Source organism: Tarenaya hassleriana, unplaced genomic scaffold (assembly GCF_000463585.1).
Source record: "Tarenaya hassleriana unplaced genomic scaffold, ASM46358v1 Cleome12, whole genome shotgun sequence".
NCBI classification, from domain to species: Eukaryota; Viridiplantae; Streptophyta; class Magnoliopsida; order Brassicales; family Cleomaceae; genus Tarenaya; species Tarenaya hassleriana.
The window spans coordinates 3,421,974-3,448,670 of record NW_010962392.1 but is presented as its reverse complement, the minus strand read 5'-3'; the positions used below and the strand labels follow the sequence as shown (position 1 = coordinate 3,448,670).

At 33.9% G+C, this 26,697-nt stretch overlaps 5 protein-coding genes across 7 annotated transcripts; 2 read left to right on the top strand and 3 right to left on the bottom strand.

Moving 5' to 3' along the window:
* Nucleotides 1-140: 140 nt before the first annotated feature.
* On the bottom strand, nt 141-2,752 carry LOC104806886 (pentatricopeptide repeat-containing protein At1g12300, mitochondrial-like). Of its 2 annotated transcripts, XM_010531981.2 has the most exons (4): nt 2,667-2,740; nt 824-2,562; nt 625-708; nt 141-442 (listed from the first exon to the last, which is right to left on the bottom strand). In XM_010531981.2, exon 2 carries the CDS (start codon nt 2,560-2,562, stop codon nt 883-885), a length of 1,680 nt encoding a protein of 559 aa, XP_010530283.1. In that variant the 5' UTR covers nt 2,667-2,740; the 3' UTR covers nt 141-442; nt 625-708; nt 824-882. The 2 variants fall into 2 exon arrangements, with proteins under 2 accessions (XP_010530283.1, XP_010530282.1); XM_010531980.2 differs by having other exon boundaries at nt 824-2,752.
* Nucleotides 2,753-4,586: 1,834 nt separating this feature from the next.
* Nucleotides 4,587-5,820, bottom strand: LOC104807037 (pentatricopeptide repeat-containing protein At1g63400-like). Its single transcript, XM_010532148.1, has 2 exons — nt 5,560-5,820; nt 4,587-5,138 (listed from the first exon to the last, which is right to left on the bottom strand). The coding sequence occupies exons 1-2, from the start codon at nt 5,818-5,820 to the stop codon at nt 4,587-4,589; spliced, it is 813 nt and encodes a 270-aa protein (XP_010530450.1).
* A 9,236-nt stretch (nt 5,821-15,056) lies between these two features.
* LOC104806885 (calcium uniporter protein 4, mitochondrial) lies at nt 15,057-16,526 on the top strand. Its single transcript, XM_010531979.2, has 2 exons — nt 15,057-15,728; nt 15,860-16,526. The coding sequence occupies exons 1-2, from the start codon at nt 15,132-15,134 to the stop codon at nt 16,292-16,294; spliced, it is 1,032 nt and encodes a 343-aa protein (XP_010530281.1). The 5' UTR covers nt 15,057-15,131; the 3' UTR covers nt 16,295-16,526.
* A 772-nt stretch (nt 16,527-17,298) lies between these two features.
* On the top strand, nt 17,299-20,045 carry LOC104806884 (pentatricopeptide repeat-containing protein At1g63330-like). 2 transcript variants are annotated; one of them, XM_010531976.1, is made up of 2 exons: nt 17,299-17,452; nt 17,896-20,045. In XM_010531976.1, the coding sequence occupies exons 1-2, from the start codon at nt 17,375-17,377 to the stop codon at nt 19,642-19,644; spliced, it is 1,827 nt and encodes a 608-aa protein (XP_010530278.1). In that variant the 5' UTR covers nt 17,299-17,374; the 3' UTR covers nt 19,645-20,045. The 2 variants fall into 2 exon arrangements, with proteins under 2 accessions (XP_010530278.1, XP_010530280.1); XM_010531978.1 differs by having other exon boundaries at nt 17,299-17,463; nt 17,907-20,045.
* A 1,480-nt stretch (nt 20,046-21,525) lies between these two features.
* LOC104806883 (protein OSB1, mitochondrial) lies at nt 21,526-23,801 on the bottom strand. The gene is made up of 4 exons (XM_010531975.2): nt 23,383-23,801; nt 22,734-22,854; nt 22,141-22,225; nt 21,526-22,020 (listed from the first exon to the last, which is right to left on the bottom strand). Exons 1-4 carry the CDS (start codon nt 23,709-23,711, stop codon nt 21,728-21,730), a joined length of 828 nt encoding a protein of 275 aa, XP_010530277.1. The 5' UTR covers nt 23,712-23,801; the 3' UTR covers nt 21,526-21,727.
* Between the last annotated feature and the right edge of the window lie 2,896 nt (nt 23,802-26,697).

Sequence of the window (26,697 nt, the reverse complement as noted above, 5' to 3'; positions counted from 1 at the left end):
TATATATATATATGTATAAATGTTTTGAATGATTTTGGATGAATTTGAATATATTTTTTCCAAGTCATCAATTTAAATGTAATATAGGTTATTAAACCATTTAATTAAAACCGATTATATATACTAAGGTGTTAAACAGATTAAACTCCAAATTTAACCGATTATGTCCTTGAAGCTGTATCAAATTCATCAGCCATAAAAAAATTCTTCGAGCATCTCTCTCATCTCTCATTTCTTGAATCCCTTGATTTGATCACACATACACAGTAAGAGATACATAAAGAGAGGGGAAACGGGAGAGAGCATGGAGAATGGCGCCGACCTTGTCTGGTTTCTGCAGGAACTCCTCAGTCTGCCGCCGCCAACGACAATTCCTTCTTCCTCTCTCCTCCGGCAGTGATTACCTCGTCTCCCTCTCCATCAGCTCATCCACCGTTTCAATCTATCTCCACACACACAACTATCTCCATTAGTTCATTCAAAAACATGGGTTTGGATTCAAGATTGGTTAGCTCAAATGTGAGGAAGGGAGCAAAGTTCCTAGTTTGGTCAAAGGTTGGGTGAACTTATAAATTATCCAAAAAAAAACATCATATAGTAATAAGGATAGCAATTGTTCCTTACCAAGAAGATTAACAAAACATCACCAGAAGAAGGATCCAAACATCTGGTAAGTCTCCAATTCACTTGCAGGAATTTCCACCATTCCTAAAGAACAAACCATCCACAGGAAAAAAAACGAAAAGCAGATAAGAACGAATTCCTGGAACCCAAACTGACATGCAACACATAAATATGCCAAGTACAAGAAAGAAAGACCCACCTGTTATTCAAACGACTGCAGCAGTCAGAAAGCAAGATCCTACTGCGACGACCAAACAACTATGGACGAGAATCCATAAACTTCTTATCCAATCTTCCATTGTGTATCATATCTACAATAATCTCCGTGGTCGATGCATCCGCAGAGAACCCACAGCTACACATTTCACGTACAAGCTCGACACCCGTAGATGTACATCCATTTCTGAGATGACCCTGAATCAACGCATTGTATGTGCGATCATTTGGCAAACAACCAGCCTTTTTCATTTCTCTAAATAGCTTTTCGGCTTCATCAAGTAAACTTTTTCTACAAAATCCAGAAATCATTGTAGTATATGTTTTCACATCTGGTTCCACCCCTCTATCAAAAAGCCCAATAAACAATCGCAATGCATCCTCAACCTTGCCATTCATACACAAACCATGAATGATTATATTATGTGCGGTTATATCGAGGTTCATCTCACTCTTCTCCATCTTATTGTACAATATCAACGCCTCTTCTAGCTTTCCATTCTTGCATAGCCCATCAAGCAGGACTTTGAAAGTTACAAGATCAGGATATTGACCATGACACTGAATCTCTAAGAAAAGCTTTTGGGCAGCACAAATGTTGCCTGCTCGACAAAACCCTTGGATGAGTGAATTATAAGTACATGTATCAGCAACAACTCCTCTTCGAAACATCTCACTAAAGAGTTTCATACCCTCGTCAACCCTACCAGACTTACAGTATCCATTTATGAGAACGTTAAAAGTCACTGCATTTGGAGAACATCCCTTGGTAGCCATAAAATCAAACATTTTTTTTGCCTCATCAAGGCGATTCTGCATACAAAGTCCATCAATCAACGAAGTATAAGTGATAGTATTCGGAACCAAATCTCTCTGGACCATCTGCTCGTAAACATCTCTGGCTTCTAGAAACTTCCCCTCTTTAATAAAATTATCGATTAATCCGGTGAACGTGACAACATTTGGGGTGATTTTCCTTTTGATCATCTCATTCAAAAATCGTGCGGCATCAACCCATCTACCATAACAACAAAGACCATTTACCAAAGTGTTGTACGTAACAACATTTGGCACAACTTCTCGATCATCCATCTTTCTGAAAAGGTTAATCGCATCATCTATATGTCCACATTTGCAAAGACAATCTATAACCGTATTATAAACTACGACATTGACCTGAACATGCCTTTCCTCCACCTTGGCAAGCAAATTTAAAGCTAGAGCGGAATCTCCCAACTTGCAAATGCCCTTCACAACAGCACCATAAGTGAATACATCGGGTTGATAGCCTTTCTCTGACATCTGATCAACTAAAGTGACTGCCTCGCGGATTCTACCTTGGAGACAAAGTCCGTTGACAACAGTATTACATGTTACAACGTCTGGAGTATAACCATCTTTTACCATTCGTTCAGCTAAGCTTAATGCTGTGGAAAGCTTACCATCCATACATAATCCATTGATGAGGGTGTTAAATGTGACAACATCGGGATCGTAACCCATTTTCATGATTTTCCCCAAAACCGAAAATCCCAAACCCACTTGACTAGAGCGGCAGAAACAGTTGATAAGAATACTTAAACTGTAGTTGTCATGTGAAATCCCGTGCAATTCCATCCTCTTGCAAAGAGAAATCACGATATCGTACCGTTTCATTTTGGCAATTGCACTTAGTAATTTATTGAAATCGACAATGGAAGGGAGGGGACGAGATCGAACCATCTGGTCGAATACATCAACAGCATCTTTCACATTACTATAAGAGACAGAACTGCTGAATCTCGGACGGCGAAAGAGACAAGAGGAGAGATGAGAATGAACAAAACCTGAAGTAGAAGCAGAAGCTACTCTCCGAGCCATCGCCGACATCTGAGTTTGGACACTAAGACAGACTCAGGAAACAGAAAATGAGGGAAGGGAGGGAGAGATGCAATTCTGCTTTGCCTCTTCTGACCCTAGAAAACGAAAATGGGCCGACGACATCCAGGTGAGGGCCCATCTCTCTCTCTCTCTCCGTATATATACGTATATATTTCCGTATTTACGTGTTTGAAAAAAACATTGAAACATTCGATAGACAATAAAATTATTACGAGATATATGGGATATTTTATCAAATCTGAAAAATAGATATTTAGAAATATTTATAGATATTTGTATTTACTTAGTTTGAAATTCTCATTTATTTATAGGTTATGAATAAGATATCATATTATTCTGCAAATCTTGACAATCTAATCAATGGTGACATTGTTGTAAGTTTATTACCATTGCTGTACTAACATGTAATTGCTACTGCAAATTCTGATAAACAAATTACTCTATTCCTTATTTGGTTTGGATTTAAGATTTGGGATCATAACGCAGAAAACATGAAGAAGAAGAAGAAGAAGAACTCCTTGAACACATTATTATTATTATCATCATCATCATCATCATCATCATCATCATCATCATCATCATCATCATCATCATCATCATAAATAGTTTAGCCATATTTATACTTCAGTTGCAATATTCAATATAAAGAGTTTTGATTCAAATAATTATAACAAAAAGTCTGGATTGTATGCATGAACTGATTTGTTGGTTCAATTAGGAGAATGTACCACTGACATTACAAGCGACCTTTGAAACTTTTACGCATTCTTAAAACAAACTGATGCTTTAAATACAAAACGCAAGAAGGAAACAACAACCCTGAATAAAGGATAGAGTACTTCACCTCTGCTGGTTGCTACGACAGAGTATAAGGTGAGCATCCAACCACTAAGAAAGAAGATCCATAAACCCGTTCTCCAATCTACCGTCGAATAACATATTTATTACCATACCAATGGTTGATGCATCAGCAGAAAACTCACACCTTCGCATTTCTCGCATCAGCTCGATGTAGAACCATGTCTAAGATGACCCCGGATGATTGCATTATAAGTGCCATTCGGCAAACAACCACCCTCTCTCATATCTCTGAACACCGAGTAAACCTTTTCCACAAAGTCCGGATATCATTATAGTATACACCACAACATTCTGTTCCACCCCTTTACCGGAAAGCCTATTAAACAACAGCAATGTCTCATCAACTCTCTCAGCCTTACACAAGTCATCAATGATAATAGCATGTGTAACTACATCGAGGTCCATCCCACTCTTTTCCATCTCATCATATAATTCCAATGCCTCTTCTAGTTTTCCATTTTTACATAGACCATCAAGCAAAACGTTGTAAGTCACTGAAAAATGAACTGTCATTGTTATATGATGGGGACACAGAGAAATGGATCATTAGGGTTCATCCCCCAAGGACACAGAAATGTGTACATGTCTGTGTTTCACCATCGTCATCATCATCATCAATGTAAGTTGGGAAAAAAAAACAGAGTGAGAGATGCTCATTGTTACACATCATCACCACAAGTCGGCTTATATTTCTTTGCAGATTGCACCATTCTCTTACATTTGCTGTCTCTTTCTCTTACAAAGCAAGCACACACACATCACCAGGCTTGAAGCTTTTGTGTTTATGTCTTCCTTTTGTCAGATAAGACTGATATTTTTGCCATTCTGAGTTAGGCTGTATTTCTCTATAAGGACAAGGACCACCGCATCGCACCTCTAGCAAAAGCTTATGGGCAGCATCAAGGTTTTCCCCTCAACAAAATCCATGGATGAGAGTGTTGTAAACACGTGTATTAGCTACCAATCCTCTTTCATACATCTCGGTTAAGAGCTTCTTACCTTCATCAACTTTTGCCGGATTTGCAGTACCCATTTATGAGAGCACCAAACGACATGACGTTTGGAAAGCATCCCATGGTAACCATGGAATCGAACATTTGTCTCGCCTCATCAAGGCGATTATGCATGCAAAACCCATCAATCAACAAAGTATAAGTAACGATATCTGGAACCAAACCTCTTTGGATCATCTTCTCATATAGTTCCTTAGCCCCTAGAAACTTTCTCTCTTTAATAAAACTATCGATGAATCCATTGAAAGTAACAATATCCGGCCTGATTTTCCTTCTGATCATATCTTTCCATAATCGTGTGCCATCGTTCCATCTACCGAAACGACAAAGGCCGTTTAGCAAAGCACTACAGGTAACAACATCTGGAGCAACTCCTTGATCATCCATCTTATTGAAAATGCTAAGTGCATCATCTATTTTACCATCTTTGCAAAGACAATCGATAATCGTACCATAAATTTTGACGTTGACCTCAATGCACCTTTCCTCTATCTTCTTGATCAAATTCAAAGCTAAAGAAGAATCTCCTAACTTGCAAATGCCCTGAGGTTAACTACATTGGGTTGACAACCTTTGTCTACCATTCGATCAATCAAAGTTACTGCCTCATGGATTCTACCCTCAAGACAAAGTCCATTGACGATAGTGGTAAATGTTACGACGTTAGGTTTATATCCGACATCCACCATTCGTTCCATCAAACCCATCGCAGTGGAAATTTTACCTCTAATGCAGAATCCATTGATTAGGGTATTGAATGTGACAACATCAGGCTCATAACCCAACTTCATGATTTTGCCCAAAACCGAAAATCCTAAGAGTACTTGTCCAGAGCGACAGAAACAGTTGATCAGAATGCTCAAGGTGTAGTGATTATGTGGAACCCCGATCAAATCCATTCTATTGCAAAGTGAAACCACGATATCGTACCGTTTCATCTTGGCCACTGCACTCAATAACTTACTGAAATCGATAATTGAAGGGAGGGCCGAGACTGAACCATCTGACGGAACAAAGTAACAGCCTCATCGACATTAGCTAACCCAAACCTCAATCTTTCTCTGTACGAACTGTCGGAGTCTCTAACAGAGGAATAAGCCAACCTCCGACAAAACGAGACAGAGGAACATCGGAAAACTATGTAGAGAATACCTCTGTCCGTACGAATGAAAACTGATGCAACGGGCAATGTAACAGCAACCACTCTCCGAGCCATCGGCGGCATCTTCAGTTTCAGAAGGAAATAAAAGGGAGATTCGGAAAAAGGAATAGAGCACAGGGAGATTGAAATTCTGCTATGCGCCCTAACCCTAGAACGAAATTAGATGTGTTGTTAATGGGAGGAAGAAAGCCCAAAATCAGAAGCTTAAATGGGCTAATGACGATCCAAAAAAAAAAAATCAGAAGATGTCCCGCTGGGCCTCATGTTTATGGGAAATATGTATCCAAGCTTTTATTTCTTAAATCCAATTAGATTTATTTATGGAGTTTATTGGGTTGGCAATGGTCATTTCAGTTTAAGAAAAAAAAAATGGATCGGATTAAAAAAAATCATATTATTCGGTTTTATAAAATCCGTATATGTATGGATCTATGATTTACACGTGTTTTTTTTAAATGACAAAGATAAAGATGATTGAATAATGACCGTTGATTTACATTCGGTTTTCGTAATCTTAACAAAGAAAAATAAAACTATTACCTCTTTCTACTTAGCAATAGGCATCGTACAGAAACATGATATTTTTTTTTAATAATGTGATAATCTTTATGGAAAATCTTCGCATTCATATGCTTGAATTTGGCGTATCAAAACAAGGCTCATTTTGGTATGGGTATGTGTTATTATATAGAGTTTTTTTTTTTAATCCGAAAATTTGCTAGATTTTCGAACCAATTACATCTCTCAGAAAATAAGAAAAATTCAGGTAAATATTTCTCGCTAAATCGAGACTCGACATGAATTAGAAAGAAATTTTATTCTCTTTTTTACTAGTTGAATTAGTCAAGTTTAGATATTATATAAAAGGAGAAAAACCTTAAAAATTCATGAATTTGTAATTTGAAATAATATTATTTTCTAAACTTGTAGAGGTGCCTATTAATTATCAAACTTGCAAAATTGAACACGTTAAATTCTGAACTTGTTAAATGATTGTATAATCGTCCATAACGTTATTTAGTAAAAAAACGAGTTGATCGATCCGACGTGGCGGTAATTTTCTGAGTTGGTTCGCCACGTCACGCGCAATATCGGATCGCTCAACTCATTTTTTTTTACCAAATAACGCTATGGACGATTATGGAACCGTTTAACAAGTTCAGGATTTAATATGTTCAATTTTACAAATTTAGAAATTAATAGGCACCTCTACAAATTTATGAATTAATATTATTCCAAAATACAAGTTTAAGAATTTTTAAGGTTTTTCCCCTATATAGAATTATTATTAAGATTATAGTCAAGTTTTTACGAATTTATATTTTGCGCTGTCTTCTTGTTCTTTGTCGATAAATGAATTGAATCCATGGTCATTATTTTCCACGAAATTGAAGTTGGAAATTGAAAGTTTTATATTGATTTCCATTAAAACGTCTTTGTTCAGAAATTTGGATTTTTTTTTTACTTGTGATTTTTTATAACTTTTTTTGTGCATTCAGAAATAAAATGTTCTCTTATCAGAATATCTACAAGATTCTAAAATTAAGAACAAAAACAATTAAAAAAACGTCGTAATAGGAGAAGGGGCAAGTGTTTTGTTAACCCTAATGGAACGGAGAGGTTAACTTGATGATCAAGTAAGCCCTTAGCACTCATATCAGTCATGTCACGTGTCAAAGCATACATACTTATATATATACAAGTAAAGGAATAACTATAATGTTGTCAACAACAAATAATTTAAATATTGCTAATTGTTTCTTATGTCAGAGAAAAAAAAAGAATAGCATTCCAATTGTTCATCAATTATTTCACTCATAGAAAAATGTAATATCTATATGGTATATGTGAAAGCGAAATTGACAGCCAAAAGGAAAACAAATCCGGAATAAATAAATATAATTGTTATAAAGTGTGACGTATTGGTCTGAATCAGATTTCATTTGCTATTTTATATTATTCTCTTAAGTATGATCAGACTTGCTAATTCGAGTTTTTGCAATTATTTTTTAGGCATATAAATATTATAATGTTAAGCTTGATTAATAATGTGGTGCGAATTATGATTAGCTCATAAGCAATACATAGTGATTGGTGCATGCCGAGCAATTCCAGTGACCGTTTATTATGTTGGACACTATAAAATTTATATTAATATAAGTTAACAAATATATCATTTACGAATGAGTTAATTTTAATACTTTTGAAATTTAGCTAATTAATACTCAAAAATCAAATGTACTGAGACATTTACATTGAATATATTATATATTTTTTATATGATTGAAGTTTTATTCAGCATTCACGATTTATATACTTAAATGTTACATATCATTGATCATGAATTTAGAATGAAGAGGAGAGCATATATTCTGATTATATAGTTTGCTTCTAACCTCGAAATTAGTTTAGTTCTTGATCCAGGACACCTGGTTAAAAAAAAAAAAAGGATCAAACCGTTAAACGATTTTTTATTTTTTTTATACGGAATGAGAAATTAAATCATATATCATTTCATAATATAAGATCGTCACATTTAATTTGACGTTATTAGATTAAAATTTGGAATTCGGATAAGCAATAAACTAATCGATTCTTTGGAGTAGTTAAATGTGGTTCCATGTGTGATTTGAGGCTTTCCAAAGGGTTTAGTGGACGTAAATCCAAAGCAACTATTTAATAAAATCAATAATAATAATAATTAAAAAAAAGGAATGATGCTTGAAAGTTGAATCCCTGCATATTGAATTGTCTAGTCGGATCACACATTTTTAAAAAGTCTGCTGCAAAGGAATACACATATTCCATTAAATCCATTATTATTTTTTCTTGATTATACATTTTTAATATTGTTTAAGATAGATATTTGTACACAAAAAAAAATCCGAATATTCAAATTTAGGAGTTAATTGTATTTCCCATGTCTAAATGTTTTTCAAAAAACAACATGCATAAATATTATATGTATCAAAACGAGATTAAACAGCAACCATTGATGAATCCGATTACAACATGCATAAATATTTTCCAATTTCCTTTCTTTTTTATTTTTCCTTTTAATTTGTGTGTTTTCTTAGCTCAAATTTTGCTGTTTTATTTTTTATTTATGTAATCAGATTCATATTTACAATCAATACAGAAAACACTAAATAAATTATAACATCACTTATCGCGATGTAAGATTCTATTTATAAATTTAAATAAAAAAAACTTTCCATCTATATATATATGCATATATCTAATATGTGTTTATATTTTTTCGTATTTAAATTTATAATTATTTTTTGGTAGATTTTATTTTTTTTATTTGAATTACTTAAAAAATTCCAAATACCAAAGAAAAATGTATTTGATAATTAACCTAATAGAGTAGCCTTTATTACGAATATTATTCCTTTACATATTTTAAACCCAAAACTCCATGAAATTCTTGAGGTGTTCAATTGATTGTTAGTTAATTTAGTTAATGATTTATCGCGTTTCCGCTCAAGGGGTAGTTCTGGGATTTTACCTAATGCGAACTAAGGGACAGAGAGGATTTTTTTTTTCTCTCAGTTGACTTTACTATTTCATTTATTTAATATCCAAAAATAAAATCAAACGTGTTTCTGTGTTTTTTTAATTGGGTATTTTAATTAGGTATTTAGATAGAAATCTAGTCTAATTCTAAAAAAAATTAAATTTGGAGCGGAATACAAGCTAAACGCTGCCGTTTCATCAATTGAATTATCCAATATATATATATATATATGTGTGTATATATATATATTGTGATAATTGTTAGTGAGGTTCTTTGCACTAGCGATACGTCGGTCCGGTTAGACTGTGTGTTTTACAATGAATGGTATAAAAAAGATATGCAACATAAGTGGTGAGAATATTTTTTTTTGTCAATATATTGTACCATACTAGTTTTCAGCTTTATATTAAGAGAAATGAATCACATCAAATCCGAATTTTTATTCATAAATAACAATATATTCTCTAAGTAGACATAGATAGAATAAATCATTTTGTTTATCTTTCAAGAATAAAAACAACATGGAGGCATATAATTAAAGATATAAGGAAATACGATATGCGGGTTTTTTTCTTAATAATATTTTCGAATATAATGAATTATATATTCATTATGAAATGAAAAAACTCTAATTATCCAAGATTGGATGAGTCAACGGTAAAAACTAGGATAAAACTCTTTTTCAATCTAAATTCGAATGGTCATTTGAAAAGGTATATTCACATGAATTTTTTTAATATTCTTAGAGAAATAATTAGACCAAATACACCATAAATTTTTAAATTGTAAAAAAAATAAATAGAGAAACCCCTAATTTATGGGAAGAGTGACGAACCGATATGCCTAGTGAATGTTATGTAGCACATTAAGGCAACCAATAAAACATGACAAGACATTGTGGGTTTGGTCCCATTATCCACGTGGAAAATTGAAATGGGAGTACTAGATTTCCCACTTACATTTGCTTGCATAATATAAGTTCGAGGGGTCGGTGGAAAAAATTCTTCTAAGATGAGCATGCATCTTGTAAAGTAGTTGATTCACTTAATAAGAAATTACGAATAGGAAACAAATATTTTCAAGTTATATATCAAATTTTTTATTTTATTTTAAAAAATCTTATTACTATAATGGTAATGGAGTTTGTATAAATTATAAACATTTGTATATAAAACAATGACGATATCATTCTCGATGTAATAAAAATTTATCTACTTTAAAATTCATTTAGAATACAGATTACAAACCCCTATTTGATTTCCTTGCATATTGAATCTTTTTAAGAATTACAAATGTTACATTTATATTAATCATCTTAATTTCATTATAAAAAATATATCGAATCTATGTGTTTTTATCACAAAGTTTTGTTGAGTTATTCAACTTTGGATTTCTCATACATAAAAAGTTCAAAATAAAAATGTAATTATAATATAATAAAGGTTAAAATAATTGAACTTCCTTCCATATAATAACAATTATTATTTGATTTTTCGTATCCGGGTAATATGTATTTATTTTTCATACAATATATATATACACACACACATTCACTAGCATATAAATTTGTCAACTTGTTGGTACTCTTCACTTATTTATTCTTTATTCTCTTACAGTTCACGACCAACTATGTAAATAAAAATCCATCTCTTGGCACAAAATGAATAAATCTTGTTTAAAAATTATAAAAAAGAATATTCCAAGAATAAATTTCTGTAGATTCTTGTGTGATTTAATGATTTGGGAGTTGAAATTCTTGTGAGATTTTAGAAATGCATATATTCGTTCCGGATAGGCGGCATAAGAATCTAATCTAATATTAATATTATCATCATACAATTTTAAATATCTAAATTTAAAGAAAAAATTGCCAAGATCATAATCTAAAATGGAAATACAAAATGATAAAATGACATTTTTCATTTATTTTATAAAATAGGTTTTGTAGATTAGTAAAATAGTTTTGTTTCAAAATATTATTTTTAATTATATATTAAATACATATTTTAATTTAAGATTTAGTTTTCACGATAATTATATTCTTTAATAATTTTAAAGATTATTAGTATTCCACAACGTTTATAGTTCAGTGCGATATATTTTGAATTTGATTTATCCGTCTTTTAAAATTATTATAATTTCACGGGTTTCAACTTGCTTACGTAAGTATCCTTACATATGAATCCATTATCTTTTTTCCCGTTAAGTTTCCCATTAATACGAATAAAAATTAAAAATTAATTAAGAAGCGTGGTACTGATTCTGAGGCCAATTCGCAGTTCCATTCCTCCACGTCCAGTATCCCTAACTAAATAAATATGGATTATAATATAAGGTAGTGGATTTGTGTTACATTTTTTGCAATGCATGCCACGGACTCTACATTTTATACTCTAACGCGCATATATATACATATATATATATTGGAATGCTGCCCATGCTTTTTTCTTTAAAAAAATTTATTAATAAATTATTGTATATAAAAATTATTAATAAATTATTAGAATATATCGTTACTGGCGAAGGTCGGAGAACCGTCACCTTGCTGCCGAAAGAACGATCCAACTCGCTGAAAAAAGTGTCCATTGTTACATATTTGAATAAAAAAATCGTAACTAAAATCGAAATGCTTATTTAAAGAAATTATTAAATGTATTTTACTAGAATTTTTTTCTGATGATATTTGATTCCTTCCATGTTTCAATTCATAGAAGCACAAGGATGTTCGGGCAAAAGAAATAAACATTCTGATGTATGTTTTTTTTAAATAAAAAAACTACCCCCTGATAAGATTTTTAAAAAAAAAAAGAGAGCGAGATATCGTTTTGAGTACCCTGTAGAAAGGGTGCATTTAAAATAGATTTTCATTATGATTATAACAACATAAAGGTGGTGATTCAAGTTATGTTCTTTTGCAATGCATTTATTTTCCATTAGAGGCAAAATTTTAAACATAAAAGACTAACGAAACAAGTTTTACCCAATTTTGCGGAGGACGAACGGTTGTAACTCTGGTTGTAGAGTCTGGTTAGGGGTATCATCTGTCCCATAGGTCATGAGTTCAACCCTTCAGATCATGAGTTTTCTCTGAGTTGGTCAATTTCTACTGGTATATCTATTTTACGTGATTTGTAAGCTATTGCGTGAGAATATTGGATTTACTCTGCATACGAAGAGTTTGTGGTAGTTCCATCCGTTATAAAAAACAAACTCTACATAGAAATAAACTTCTATACATGATTTGTTTTAAGTTCTGCATCTTTAACTTGATCTCGTGATATTTATAAGATATCGATTTTTTTTTCGGTTTCTTTTGTTCCAATATCAATCCTAATTAGATTCTCCCACATATAGTTGCAAATAATACAAGCCACAGCACAATATCATTAATTCATAGTGTGTGATTAAAACCGGATCAATTGCGAATTTTGAGGATTCTCAATGTTTTTATCTAGCTTACAAGTTTTTAAAAATTATCTTGAAAATTTGTATAATAGGATAACCAAACCATAGCCCCTCAAAATATTTTTGGGGATGCCCACTTCATAGACAAAGACAATAATAATAGAGTTTTTGCCGATGATTGCTCTTTCCATCTGCGTTATCGCATATCGTCTCTCGAATTCCCATAGTTGAAGTTTGAAGATGCAAAATTTGTTCATGAAATAAATTTTGCCATTGTGATTTGAAATCTTTCAATTTTACATTGTTTTCACGTATAAATTTGCGGCGAAGAATTAAAATTGTAGAAATTAACATAATTTAGAACTTATATGCTGATATATTTATTATTCGGCCTGAGTTTTTTTTCTCATATTAATATCTTATAAATTGTAAAAAAAAACATTATGTCTTTATTATCAATAATAATACTAAGGGACAAGAGTTAAAAAAAAACCCACGAATTTCTATAAAAACATGAATTTTGTAATTTCTATATAAAATCATAAATTTTATAAATTTTTGTTATATTCCAAAATATTAACTAACTTTACAGATTTTTCAAGTTTCATAAAAAATCATAATCTTATGAATTTTATGAAAACATATCAAGACTAATAAAGTTCAAGATTCTGTATAGAAATTATATAAAGTTCATGTTTTTATATTGAAATTTTTCTGAAAGTTTTGTGATTTTTTTTGGCTATTTTCTTTAATAACAACAACAACAAAAACGTGAATCAAGCCTAATTCGAAACTTGTATCTATTTACTTGTGAATCATGTTGTCATCAACCTTTTCTTTTCTCCATCCAATATATGTGGCTTTACAAGTGGAGTTGGTTGCATGTCCCTCTCTTCTTTGAAATGTTTCGATACGTACGTCTGTATCTCTTCGATTAGACTTGCGTTTCCAAGACTACTATTCGGTGGTCCATTCCCATAATGCTATGCTTATAGAATGTTTTAGAGGATTTTGTATTTTTTTTTAGTATTTGGATAAATGTTTAATTACCCTAAGTTTTCACCTTCACCACAAGTTCAACAATTTTAAATTTAAAAATATATAGATTTTTTTTAAAAAAAAAACTATTCTCTTGTCATTGACATGTGATTAAACTCTACAAATCGTTTTGATCCGTGTAATTTTAAAATTTAAATATTGGATCGAACTCGTATCCAACGGGGAAACCAGCCAATGGCCTCACCAACCTCTCTCTTTGATTTACTAATTTTTGTGCCTATCATTTTTTGCCAATTGGCAACTTCTACAATATTTCCTTTTCTATTTTTATATTTATTTGGAAATGTACAAATTAAAATAACATATTCACAATCATACCAATAACATTTTTTCCTATTTTTCATAAAAGAATTACTCGTTCTGTTTCCAATAGATATCGTTGAATCTTTTTTATTACTTAATAGATGTTATTTTCGATGTTTTAGGTAAATTTGTTAAAAAAAAGTTTAATTTTATCTTTAATTAAAAATATTCAACTTCATCATATAATATTAACGATTACAAAGGTAAATATGACTTTATATATATATATATTATATATATATATATAATAGAGGAAAAATCTAAATCGAAAGAGAAACGGAGGAAATAATTATAGAGTATTTGGCATGTTTGTCATTTATTTCTTTAGATCACCTAGACTCCATTAGCATCGGGTTCTTGTCTTTTTGTAATAAATGCCTATATTTGATTTACCACCTTAGCGATCTCTAATTTATTTTATTTTATTGTAAATTCATCGTTGATGAGTAAATTAAAGAAACATCGATACGATTAAATAGATACAATCCGATCAGCAAAAAAATTGTGATATTCTGAGAAGATTCTTTGCTTATATTATCGATATAAAATTACACCGAGTTTGATGTGTACATTATGAAAATTTACCATACAAATAAAAAAAATTAAAATTTAAGATTATTAGAGATGGTAAAGATGGTCATAGGTTCAATTCAACCCGCCATTTCTCATGTTATAGTAAGCCTTTTGCTTTTACGAACTATTGGTGAATTTCCACAGATTGAAAGGAACAAAACACGCATTTAATTTGCATCGATAATAGTGTATTAAAATACCGAAATGGAAAAGTGAATAAAAACGTAATAATTATATTTATTACAGAGAGGAATCTTTTTTGGTGATTAACAACAAGTGTCTAAGATTCTCTGCTCCATGCCAAATGAGTTGAGATTCTCCTAAAAAAAACTGTTAATCATTTAAAAAAAAAGAATATCAATATATAAAAAAAGGAAATTCATCTTGGCTCCCTTAGATTTGGGAGACTATATATAAAGACTCAACGGCTGGGATAAAATTCAAAGCCAATTCATTGAGAATCAAAAGAATCTTCTCTCTCTCTCTCTCCAAGAGATTCTCTCTGTCTCTGTCAATGGCGCTTCGCAGGACCCTCACAAAGCGTATCATCGACGGTTACAGATCTGCCGGATCTTCGCTGGCGACTCCAGAGCATTTCTCGCCGGCGAAATCGAAGATCCAACGAGAGCACCTGACATCGCCGGAAAATGGCCAGAGCAGAGGATTTCTCCGGCGGTTCCTCCACCGTCCTGTGGCGGCGAATGTCTCGGATTTTCTCTCTCTTCCTGTGGGTGAGCGACTGAGGGAGAGACTCACGGGTCTCGACTCCGACAGAAACCGGATCCGACGGCAGATCGAAGCCTTGACTCTGCCTCCTCCGCCTCCGCCGTCGATGTCGTCGGAAAATGAGATTCCGGAGACCGGAGACACCGTGAGCGGTAGTGGACTGACGGTGAGTGAGACGAAGAAGCTGTTGAGGATGTATCAGGTGGAGAAGATGAAGGCGAGGCTGAGGGAGATTCCGAAGAGCTCTGTAACGTATTGGGAGTTTGTTCAAATCTGTAGCCAGGGCTGTGGGAGCGACGAACAGGGATTAGAATTGGCCAAGTCCTTGGACGATTCAGGAAACGTCATCGTTTTAGGAGACCTCGTGTTTCTCCGACCAGAGCAGGTATTCTATTTTTCATCACCGTATTTTCGTATAATTAAAATTCAAAAACAAGATTCAAACCCAAGAATATCAAATGTTATTTGTAAAATTAAAAATTCCTCCGAATCATTCTTCTTTCTTCGTTCTTTTAGATGGCCAAGTCCATGGAAGCATTGATCAACCAAACATCAACTCTCCCCAACGATCCAAGGAAAGAGGAGCTAATCCAGCTCGAGAAAACGAAGAACATGATCGATTCGAAAGCCCGAGGGAGAGTGCAGATGGAATTATACTGCGGATTGGGCCTCCTGGCGGCACAAACCGTAGGATTCATGCGTCTGACGTTCTGGGAACTGAGCTGGGACGTGATGGAGCCCATATGCTTCTTCGTCGCGTCCATCCATTTCTTACTTGGGTACGTCTTTTTCCTCAGGACCTCCACAGAGCCCTCCTTCGAAGGATTTTTCCGACGGCGGTTTGGGGTGAAACAAAAGAAGCTCATGGAGATTCATGGCTTCGATCTCAATCGGTACAATGAGTTGAAGACATTGTTTTCACCCTCGTCCTCGTGTGCTTCTCATGTATGAACATTCGGAATTTCGGGTTTACGGAAATACTAAGTTTAGGCAGTGTAGGATTGGGAGAAAAAACAATGGACCCAACGCGGTGGAGTGATCTGATCGATGAAATTGGATAAAGTTCCACGGTTGGCCTTTAACGTGTCTTGCTCGGAAGATGAATGAACTCTGTTTTCCTCTTTGTTGAGGTTTTGCTTTGTAATGATCTAAAACGAAGCTTTTCAGAGGGTTTTTTTCCCCATCCTTTTTTAGTGCATGAAAAGCTTTGTAAGGAATCGTGAAAACGGACCGCCGTTAAGCTTATCACAAACCACAAGCTTTGGACTTCGACCATGACAGAAGAGACTAATGTGCTTACTATTTCATGTGGATCACAGGGGAAGAAGAACAAAATAGTTACATTATTATCATTTCTTCTTACCGAACAAAACATTAAAATTAATGAAGGTCCATTCGAAAAATTCCTTTGGTTTTATCCGAATTTGCTAGTTTTACCAAATTTTTTTGGAAAAATCTAAGATTATATAGCTCAACAGGTAAGGAAAGTAGTAAAATTCCTTCGTAATCTGTTCGAATTCTCATTCACATGGATTTCTCCATCTAGTCGGAACAAAGATTCGGTGTACTTTCGAATTATATAAAAATAAACTTCTTGGAAGACAAATTTACCAAAGCAAAGTGACAACAACTATGGTCATGATAAAAGAGATAAACTAATATATTTATTTTGTGGTGAAAAATGGTTATAATTTGATGCATGATAAATTGTCTATCGCATGTTTTTTTTTTCAAATTTAAACAAAACCCAAGGCCTTGGTGTTTAAACGCTCCGAGCTTTTCAAGGGATGTGTCACATGATGACTCTTCTCCAAGCACGTAAATACGGATATATATATATATATATATATATATATATATATAATATGCATATACATGCAGAGAGATATGGGCCCTTAAGTAGATTATGATGTCGTCGGCCCATTTCGTTTGTCTAGGGCTCATCATAGGGGAGGGCAAACCAGAATTGCACATCTCTCTTGCCTCGTTTTCTGTTTCCTGAATCTGTCCTGTCCTAGTGTCGAAACTCAGATGTCGGCGATGATGCGGAGGATGGCTTCTGCTTCTACTTCAGGTTTTGTTCATTCTCATCTCTCCTCTTGTCTCTATCTCCGTCCGAGATTCTTTTTAAATTTAATAATGTTTTTTTTTTCTTCTCAAATTGTTCGGGCCATCGTTCGTCCTCCGCGCACGTGCGTCCTGTGGTTGACCTCTATAATTATCACATGTTTATATATAGGTATGTATGTATATATACATAAATATATACGGATATATATATATATATATATATATATATATATATAATATGCATATACATGCAGAGAGATATGGGCCCTTAAGTAGATTATGATGTCGTCGGCCCATTTCGTTTGTCTAGGGCTCATCATAGGGGAGGGCAAACCAGAATTGCACATCTCTCTTGCCTCGTTTTCTGTTTCCTGAATCTGTCCTGTCCTAGTGTCGAAACTCAGATGTCGGCGATGATGCGGAGGATGGCTTCTGCTTCTACTTCAGGTTTTGTTCATTCTCATCTCTCCTCTTGTCTCTATCTCCGTCCGAGATTCAGCAGTTCTGTCCCTTATAGTAATGTGAAAGATGTTGTTGATGTATTCGACCAAATGGTTCGATCTCGTCCCCTCCCTTCCATCGTTGATTTCAATAAATTACTAAGTGCAATTGCCAAAATGAAACGGTACGATATCGTTATTTCTCTTTGCAAGAGGATGGAATTGCACGGGATTTCACATAGCAACTACAGTTTGAATATTCTTATCAACTGTTTCTGCCGCTCACGTCAAGTGGGTTTGGGATTTTCGGTTTTGGGGAAAATCATAAAAATGGGTTACGAGCCAAATGTTGTCACATTCACCACCCTCATCAATGGATTATGTCTGGAGGGTAAGCTTTCTGCGGCATTAAGCTTAGTTGAACGAATGGTAGAAGATGGATATACTCCTAACGTTGTAACATGTACCACTGTTGTCAACGGACTTTGTCTCCAAGGTAGAATCCGCAAGGCTTTCACTTTAGTTGATCAGATGTCAGAGAAAGGCTATCAACCCAATGTATTCACTTATGGTGCTATTGTGAATGGCATTTGCAAGTTGGGAGATTCCGCTCTAGCTTTAAATTTGATCACCAAGATGGAGGAAAGGCATGTTGAGATCAATGTCGTAGTTTATAATACGATTATAGATTGTCTTTGTAAAGGCGGACTTATAGATGATGCGATTAATCTGTTTAGAAAGATGGATGATCGAGGAGTTACGCCAAATATTGTTACCTACAACACTTTGGTAAATGGTCTTTGTAGTTATGGTAGATGGGGTGATGTCGCACGATCATTGAATGATATGATCAAAAGGAAAATCATCCCTGAAGTTGTCACTTTCACCAGATTAATTGATAATTTTGTTAAAGAGGGAAAGTTTCTAGAAGCCAGTAAACTTTACGAGCAAATGGTTCAGACAGGGTTGGTTCCGAATACTTTCACATATAATTCGTTGATAAAAGGATTTTGCATGCAGAATCGTCTTGATGAGGCGAAAAAAATGTTTGATTTTATGGCAACCAAGGGATGTTCTCCAAACGTGGTGACTTTTAACACTCTCATAGATGGATTTTGCAAGTCCAGTAGGGTCGACGACGGTATGAAACTCTTTAGTGAGATGTCTCAAAGAGGAGTTGTTGCTGATACACATACTTACAACACTCTCATCCAATGGTTTTGTCGAGTAGGCAACCTTGATGCTGCCCGAAAACATTTTCTAGAGACGCAGGGTCATGGTCCTCATCCAGATCTTATCACTTTCAATGTTCTGCTTGATGGACTATGTAAGAATGGAAATTTAGAAAAGGCATTGAGTTTATACAATAAGATGGAAAAGAGTGGGATGAATCTTGATATAATCGCACATACTATAATCATTCATGGCTTGTGTATGGATGACAAGGTTGAGGACGCATTGCGATTGTTTAATGGGCTATTTGATAGAGGGGTGGAGCCAAATGTGAAAACATATACTGCAATGATTTCTGGACTTTGTAGAAAAGGTTTACTTGATGAAGCCGGAAATCTATTTAGAGATATGAAAGAGGCTGGTTGTTTTCCAAATGATCGCACATACAATGCGTTGATTCGGGGTCATCTCATAAATGGATATACATCTATGGGTGTCGAGCTTGTACGCGAAATGCGTAGCTGTGGGTTCTCTGCGGATGCATCAACCACGGAGATTATTGTAGATATGATATATGATGGAGGATTGGATAAGAAATTTGTGGATTCTCGGCCATAGTTGTTTGGTTTTCGCAGTAGGATCTTGCCCTCCGTAACGGCAGTCATTTGAATAACGGGTGGATCTTTCTTTCCTGTACTTGGCATGTTTATGTGTTGCATGTGAGTTTGGGTTCAAGGAGTTCGTTCTTATCTGCTTTTTGTTTTGTTTTTCCTGTGGATGGTTGTGTTCTCTAGGAAAGGTGGAAATTCCTGCAAGTGAATCGGAGACTTACCAGATGGTTGGATCCTCCGTCTTGTGATGTTTAATTAATCTTCTTGGTAAGGAACAATTGCTATATGATTGTTTTTGAGATATTGTATTAGCTTATATCGTGTAAATAAATTCACTTTATTGAAAGAATGCTACTAACGATGTTTGTTATGAGTTTTATATAGTGCATCCGCTTGATAACTTTTTTATTCTATTTCCTAAAATAGATGGATAAAATTTTGAAAAAAAAAAATAATCTGTAAAATATAGTTGTATTTAGTTATGGGTTTTATATAGTATTTCCACAACTTTTTTTATTTTATTTCCTAAAATAGATGGATAAAATTTTATAATAAAAATTAAAAATGGTAGTATTTATCTTTAAAACACAGTTGTGTTTATTTCTTAAAATTGATGGATAGAATTGTGTAAACTCTGTAATGTTAGCTCTTATAGTTAAAACACGAGTTGTTTCCATTTCCTAAAACAAATAGATAGAATTCTGAAAATTCTATAATAGTAGTTCTTAAAGTTAAAACACGAATTGTTGACATTTGGCAAAACATATGCATAGATTCTGAAAAAAAATATTCAATAGTAGATTTTATAGTTAAAATACAAGTATTAAAAAATTAGAAAAAAACCCTAAAATTTTTAAACTTACAATATGATGGAAAACTAATTTATAAACTTGTAGGTGTGTCTATTTATTCCCGAACTTAAAAAATTGGACACAATCATTTTTAAACTTGTTTAAGAGTATCATAATCATCTTTACCATAAATTTGACTAAAATAATGTGTTGAACAATTCTACGTAGTATATGAATTGTCAAATTTCAGTTCACTAAAATTAACAATTTGGAGGGTATTTCCGGGTATTACAAAAATAGATACATATATAGGTATGTGTATATAGGTGTGATTGGTTATATTTACAAAGATTTTGGGTTTGCTCATTATGAGCAAATTATATCTGATCTAGTTTCTACCTTTTTTAGTTCATCGATGTCGTTTCTGGTCGTCGCGTCTCTTTCTTGAACGATGTCGTTCTCACCGAAAAATCTAGAATGAAAGAGATTTATCCCCGATAACTGTTATTTTGACGCCAAATACTCCTATTTCGGTGGAGATGCTGTCGATTTGGATCTAGAGACTAGAGTTCGAGAACCGATAGTGATAGTAATTATTCCGATCTTCATCGTTATCCCAGATCTTCCGGTGAAGCGGAATTTTCACTATTACGAACCGATTTTGTCAAATCGTGTCTGTTAAACCCAGTTCTGCATATATGGCATACAAGTCTTATCTGTCTTGACAATTCACGCGCCACGCAGGATTGTTAAACATATTATTTTAGTCAAAATTATTGTTAAGACGATTATGATACTTCTAAGCAAGCTTAGAAATTATCGTGTCTAATTTTTCAAGTTTAGAAATAAATAAGAACATCTGCAATTTCATGAATTAGTTTTCTATCGAATTGTAAATTTGAAATTTTTTAAAAGTTTTTCTTAAAAAATTCAATTTTATTTTTATTTATATTTAATATTTTTAGATTTCTCTTTCCAATCATACATGGATATATTTCTAAAAATGTTATTGAATTATCTAATTATTCTATTCCACTGTATAGTTTATTTTAATTTTTACTTCCTAAAATAGATGGAAGTATAAAAAAATACATATGTGAATATATAATATAAGAGTTTAATTGTACACTGCTTGTCAATGAAATGTAGTTAGAAACTCATGCAGATTACTGCTTTGTGAGTATTCGAAAGTTTAATTTAACACAAAATAAGGTTTGGTTTAAAAGGGATCACAAGAAACAGCAAAGAACCTACACTGCAAGTTGCCTAAGAATCTGCAAAGAGATGATGCATCAAACTCTATTCGTCGTAGATCCATTCGAAAAGACGAGAATGATGTCTTTCTTGCTGGCCATCGACGTTCTTAGCAGCCGTTCTTCGATCGAGCAATTGAAGCTGTCTTCTAACCCACGGGGGATCGTCTGGATTCAACCAAAGCGCTTCGCCTGTATCTTTGTGCTTAAAATCCGGCTGCCTCGGGTTTTTCTTGCTCCTCCTGTTATCCCACCACTCGTACGGGTTTGCGAATAGCACTTGCCACAAGTAAAGACGATTCTCGGTTCGTTCCGCAGCATCTAATGAGTTCCCATCATCTGGAAACAGAAACCGGATTAAAATTCTTGTGGGAATATGGTGACAATCTCATCAGACAGAAATGAGCTTCATCATGTTCACTAGCAATATTACAGGGAATGATGGATAGAATGTGGAACCTGTTTCTGGTTTTGATTCTCCAGATGTCTGAAAATCTGGATCCTGACTGGTTGGAACAACATAATTCAATTCATTCACTTTCACCTGCAATCAAGTTACAGAGGAACGAGACAGTGACATCAGACATGAAGATAATTCTAATGACAAGAAATGCATACCATACGGCAAAACACATGAAGTTGCTCATTACTAACAGTATAACATATCCTTACCAAAGTGTAAGGTAGAGGTCTCTGAAACGGAAATCTATTATCTATCGAAGGACAGATGATACATCAACCTCGTCTCAATCCCATGTTTATTTGGGGTCAACCACATGAATTTTTCGTTTCCACTCATTTCGATTTTGGATTAAATCTTCTGAGATTTGCAACAACTCTAAGTCATTGCTAACGCCAATATAGGTCTACCCTTCCCTCTCCTCCTTACTCCCATTCCTATCCTCTCTACATTTCTAACCGGAACGTTTATCGGTCTACGTTTTACGTGTACAAACCACCTTAAACGACCCCCGCATAATTTCTCTAAACCAACACAACTAGAAACATTCATGAGACCCGAGAGAGTAGAGACATAACTCGGGAAAAGATACCTGGTAATAGAAGCCGCTCATGCTATGAGAAACCAGCCGACCTGACACATATATGAGGTCGTTTGGCTTCACATGTGCAATGCACTTCTTTGCTAACCCATCCCACATGTGAAGAAATATCCTGTCAAGGCATCATAGCAAAATTCACTAAGATTAGCTTTTATAAATACATCCATAGGCATCCAAACTTATCAATACAACAACAACATCGTGTTAATCCCAAGTTTATTTAGGGTCGCACGCATGAATTCTTCGTAACACCGGTTGTAATCAATGTCAAATTCAATTGCCATTAACATCAATCATCAAACCAGTCAACTTCATGCAGTAGGAATTTCAAGACTTTCATGGTCCTAATGTCAATAACAGAGCAGGCGTTCGAATCACACACATTGGCAAGACAACAATTTCATAATTCGATCTCCGATCAAAATGGTAAAAGATTAATATTCCACAAGAGAGATACATGTGAAGATTCAAATACAAGTCAAATTTCAATGACGCTGTCACTAGACAGCATGAGAATCGAATCCCTTCACCAAATTACCAAACCCCACGAACCCTAACGCAACGATTCACGATTCAGCTCATGCTGCATAAACCGGAGATTACATAATCGAACAGAGATCGAAAATTGAACAAACCTGACCTAAAACTGAGATTCTGATCACGAGGGTCTTTCACTCTGAGCAATGTGAAAACGCCGAACCTGTCGGGTTCGGTATCGAGGACTCGAATCGGACGATCCACGAAACCCACAAGGCTCACGGAGTTGAACAGCCCAGATCTAAACTTCATAGATATGGGTTTCTTGAACACACGCGCGTGGCGATAAGCCAAGCTCCCGGCGTCCGTACCATCGGAGAAAGAAGAGAATCTAAGGTTACCGGCGGAAACTCCAGCCGAGGGAACGAATCGGCGGACGGCAGAGTTGGGGGCGGAGATTCGAATCAACCTTCCGACCCGACACGTGTTCATCTACGGCGCTCCGGTGAACGGATTTTGCGGTGCCGATCAACGAAATCTATGAACTTGGAAGAGAATACGAAATGACCCTAATTAAATATTTTATTGTAAGATGTTAACCAAACTGAAAATTCCATAAAAAACATTTAAATTATTATTATTGTTGATTTTTAAATAAAACATTTAGTTTTAACAATTTGGCGTATGACTTTCTAGTCGTTTACATATTTACTTGAATCCATTGGAACATGACAAATATATTTCGAAAATTTATAAAACTTTCAAACACATATACTTCATCAATATATTTTGAAACCAGACGTGTTTATATTATAAATTCGGAATTTATGTGTTTTGAAAGTTTTATGATATCTGTCTCTATTTTGATTTAAATTTAAACAAACCAGGGTTTTCTAAAATTATATATCCTATCGTAATCAATCGTATTATCTTCGACCAATATATATATATTTCAATATGCATTCAAAATCTCGGACATGGGGAGCGACGAAGCACGTGACATGCAGATGGCTGAAGGGCGGTGTCGATGTCTGTCACGTGGGGAGTCTCTAACTAAACACGAAGAGGTTTCTTGGGTATATAATATCTTACCATAATTTTTTTTGTTAAAGAATCTTACCATAATTTTGAAACAACTTAAACATAGACAGTCTTATAAGTACGCGATTAGCATTAGAAGATAAAATTTGTATGTTGGGTCACTAAGTAGTGCTATTCTTCTGGTTAGAGCTGGCCGTTTAAACCGATTATTTGATATTCGATTTCACGGCTCTTCAATTTTAAACGTAAAAGAAAACCGAGTTTGAATATAGAAAACGAGAACAGGTTCGTTTAAACCCGGTTTTTTTATATTCAAACCGGGATCAGGTCGTTTAAACCCGGATTTTTTTTCGGTTTTCTATATTCGAACTAGGGATGTCAATTAAGTCCGGAGCCCGAAACCCGGCCCGAACCCACCCGAAAATAATAAGGACATGGGCCTAGAAAATATAGGCTCATTAAATTTCGGGCTTTCGGACTAAATGGGCTGCGGTCCAGTCAGGTCTCGGGTCGGGCTTGAGGCTCATTTAATTTTTTTTTTAACCCTTTTTTCTAAACCAAAGTTTTAACTCTCTATGATTATCTTAATTTCTTTTTAACCATATTGCATTATGATAATCATCTTTTGTATTATTTTTTTACTAAATCAAACCTAACACTTGCTATTTGATTAAATTTTTTTGTTTTATATTTTTTTTTCACTGTATATTGGTTTTGTTTCATACTAGTAGTTTGGATTTTGTTCTTCGATGCATATAAACAAACACATGTTCTATATTTATATATATGTATCTTTTAACCAAATGACGAAATTTTATCTTAGATCCAAATAACACTTTTTAAAGTGATGAAAACTTTTATTTTTTTAATCATATTACATTATATATATATATCAATTTATATTTTAAAAAACGTAGAAATTTTTAAATATATATATTTTTAAACCTTTATTTACATATGAATATATTGATTCTTTTTCTATATATTTCAAATTAATTATATCATATAATTTTCTTTTTTATACTATGTTTGCTTTTTTTTTTTTAATATTTTTACATTATTATTATTATCGTAGAAAAAATATTGTTATTTACCCGTCCGAAGCCCTATAGGGCCGGACTCCGGGCCATCGATCCTAGACCCGAAAAATAAATGGGCGGACCGGCCCGGCCCGAATTAAACCCGGCCCGAACCCGACCCGGTCCGCCCATTTTACACCCCTAATTCGAACCGGTTTGCTTAAATCCGATTTATTTATGATCCGGTTCATTTAAATCTAGTTTATTTATGATTTGGTTTGATTAAACCCGACTTATCTATGAACCGGAACCATGTCTAATAGATCGGTTCTGCTTCCGTGATACCATCTTGTTGATTTGTCTCGACATGTCACGTGTCACCTAGAACTGATCAATTCATTATTTTGATCCATTAGTGAAACGAATGATTATAGAATTCTTATACAAGTTTAATAATTGTTATATTAAAAAAATATAAATTTGGGAATAAATAGAAATATTGTAAGTTTAGAAATTAATATTCTACTAAAAATACAAGTTGAGAAATTTTGAGGGTTTTTTTCAATTAAATTCAATTATTAAGTTTTCGGCTTCGATTAATATCCATCCGAAACCAACCACATACCGAATCAGCTTAATTATTATTTTTGTGTGATGTTGATTCCAGATTCTCGGTGTATCCCTTTTTTTGTTTTGACGGTATAAACAGAACCAAGAAGTCTCACATGGATTGATTCTTCTTGTTTTCCACATAATAATTTCTGGATTTAACTAATTCTGCGTATTTGTCTCGATTTCACCGGCCTAAACATGGGTCGATTAATTAATTTTCCTGAAATAAAATATTGACTAAAATTATAATTGAAGTCTGTCGCATCAAATATGTTCATTCGTGTATATTATATAGTTAATGAATCATAAAAATTAGTCAATACCACCGCCATCATCGTAACCATCGTATGGCATCACTAAAATATTCCGATTAAACAATATACATATTTAAAAAAAGCATATTAACAAAATACCCTAATCACGTAAAGTGCAAAAAAGGTAAACTGAAAACCCATAAAATGTATGAAACACGTAAAAAACGATGAATATTTACGTTTTCAGATTTATAAAATCGATTTAAATATAACCAAAATGACATTATAATCAAAGTTAAACTGGATTTGATCCAAATTGGACATATGGCATGGGAAAGCTAAAGAGGAGGAACAATATTAAACCAAGAAACCACACGAGTTGAGTGATGGATCATAAGCCAATTAGAAAACGAGAATGGAAATTGCAAATAAGTTAAAAAATATAGAAAAGGAAAAGCACGTTTGCTCAAAAGATTTGGAAACAAGTCATGCTCTTGCCTTCTTATATAAATGTAACTTCACACAATCCAACCTCACCATTCTTCTTCGTCT

Excerpts from the sequence above, each read along its gene's own strand:
- LOC104806883 (XM_010531975.2), bottom strand. The coding sequence starts at position 23,711 with ATGAACACGTGTCGGGTCGGAAGGTTGATTCGAATCTCCGCCCCCAAC. Across the intron at positions 22,226-22,733 it reads TGAGCGGCTTCTATTACCAG|GTGAAAGTGAATGAATTGAA; the intron begins GTATCTTTTCCC and ends ACTTGATTGCAG. Across the intron at positions 22,021-22,140 it reads AGAATCAAAACCAGAAACAG|ATGATGGGAACTCATTAGAT; the intron begins GTTCCACATTCT and ends TTCTGTTTCCAG.
- LOC104806884 (XM_010531976.1), top strand. The coding sequence starts at position 17,375 with ATGTCGGCGATGATGCGGAGGATGGCTTCTGCTTCTACTTCAGGTTTT. Across the intron at positions 17,453-17,895 it reads ATCTCTCCTCTTGTCTCTAT|CTCCGTCCGAGATTCAGCAG; the intron begins CTCCGTCCGAGA and ends TCTTGTCTCTAT.
- LOC104807037 (XM_010532148.1), bottom strand. The coding sequence starts at position 5,820 with ATGCCGCCGATGGCTCGGAGAGTGGTTGCTGTTACATTGCCCGTTGCA. Across the intron at positions 5,139-5,559 it reads CCCTTCAATTATCGATTTCA|GGCATTTGCAAGTTAGGAGA; the intron begins GTAAGTTATTGA and ends AGTTAACCTCAG.
- LOC104806885 (XM_010531979.2), top strand. The coding sequence starts at position 15,132 with ATGGCGCTTCGCAGGACCCTCACAAAGCGTATCATCGACGGTTACAGA. Across the intron at positions 15,729-15,859 it reads TGTTTCTCCGACCAGAGCAG|ATGGCCAAGTCCATGGAAGC; the intron begins GTATTCTATTTT and ends TCGTTCTTTTAG.
- LOC104806886 (XM_010531980.2), bottom strand. The coding sequence starts at position 2,709 with ATGTCGGCGATGGCTCGGAGAGTAGCTTCTGCTTCTACTTCAGGTTTT.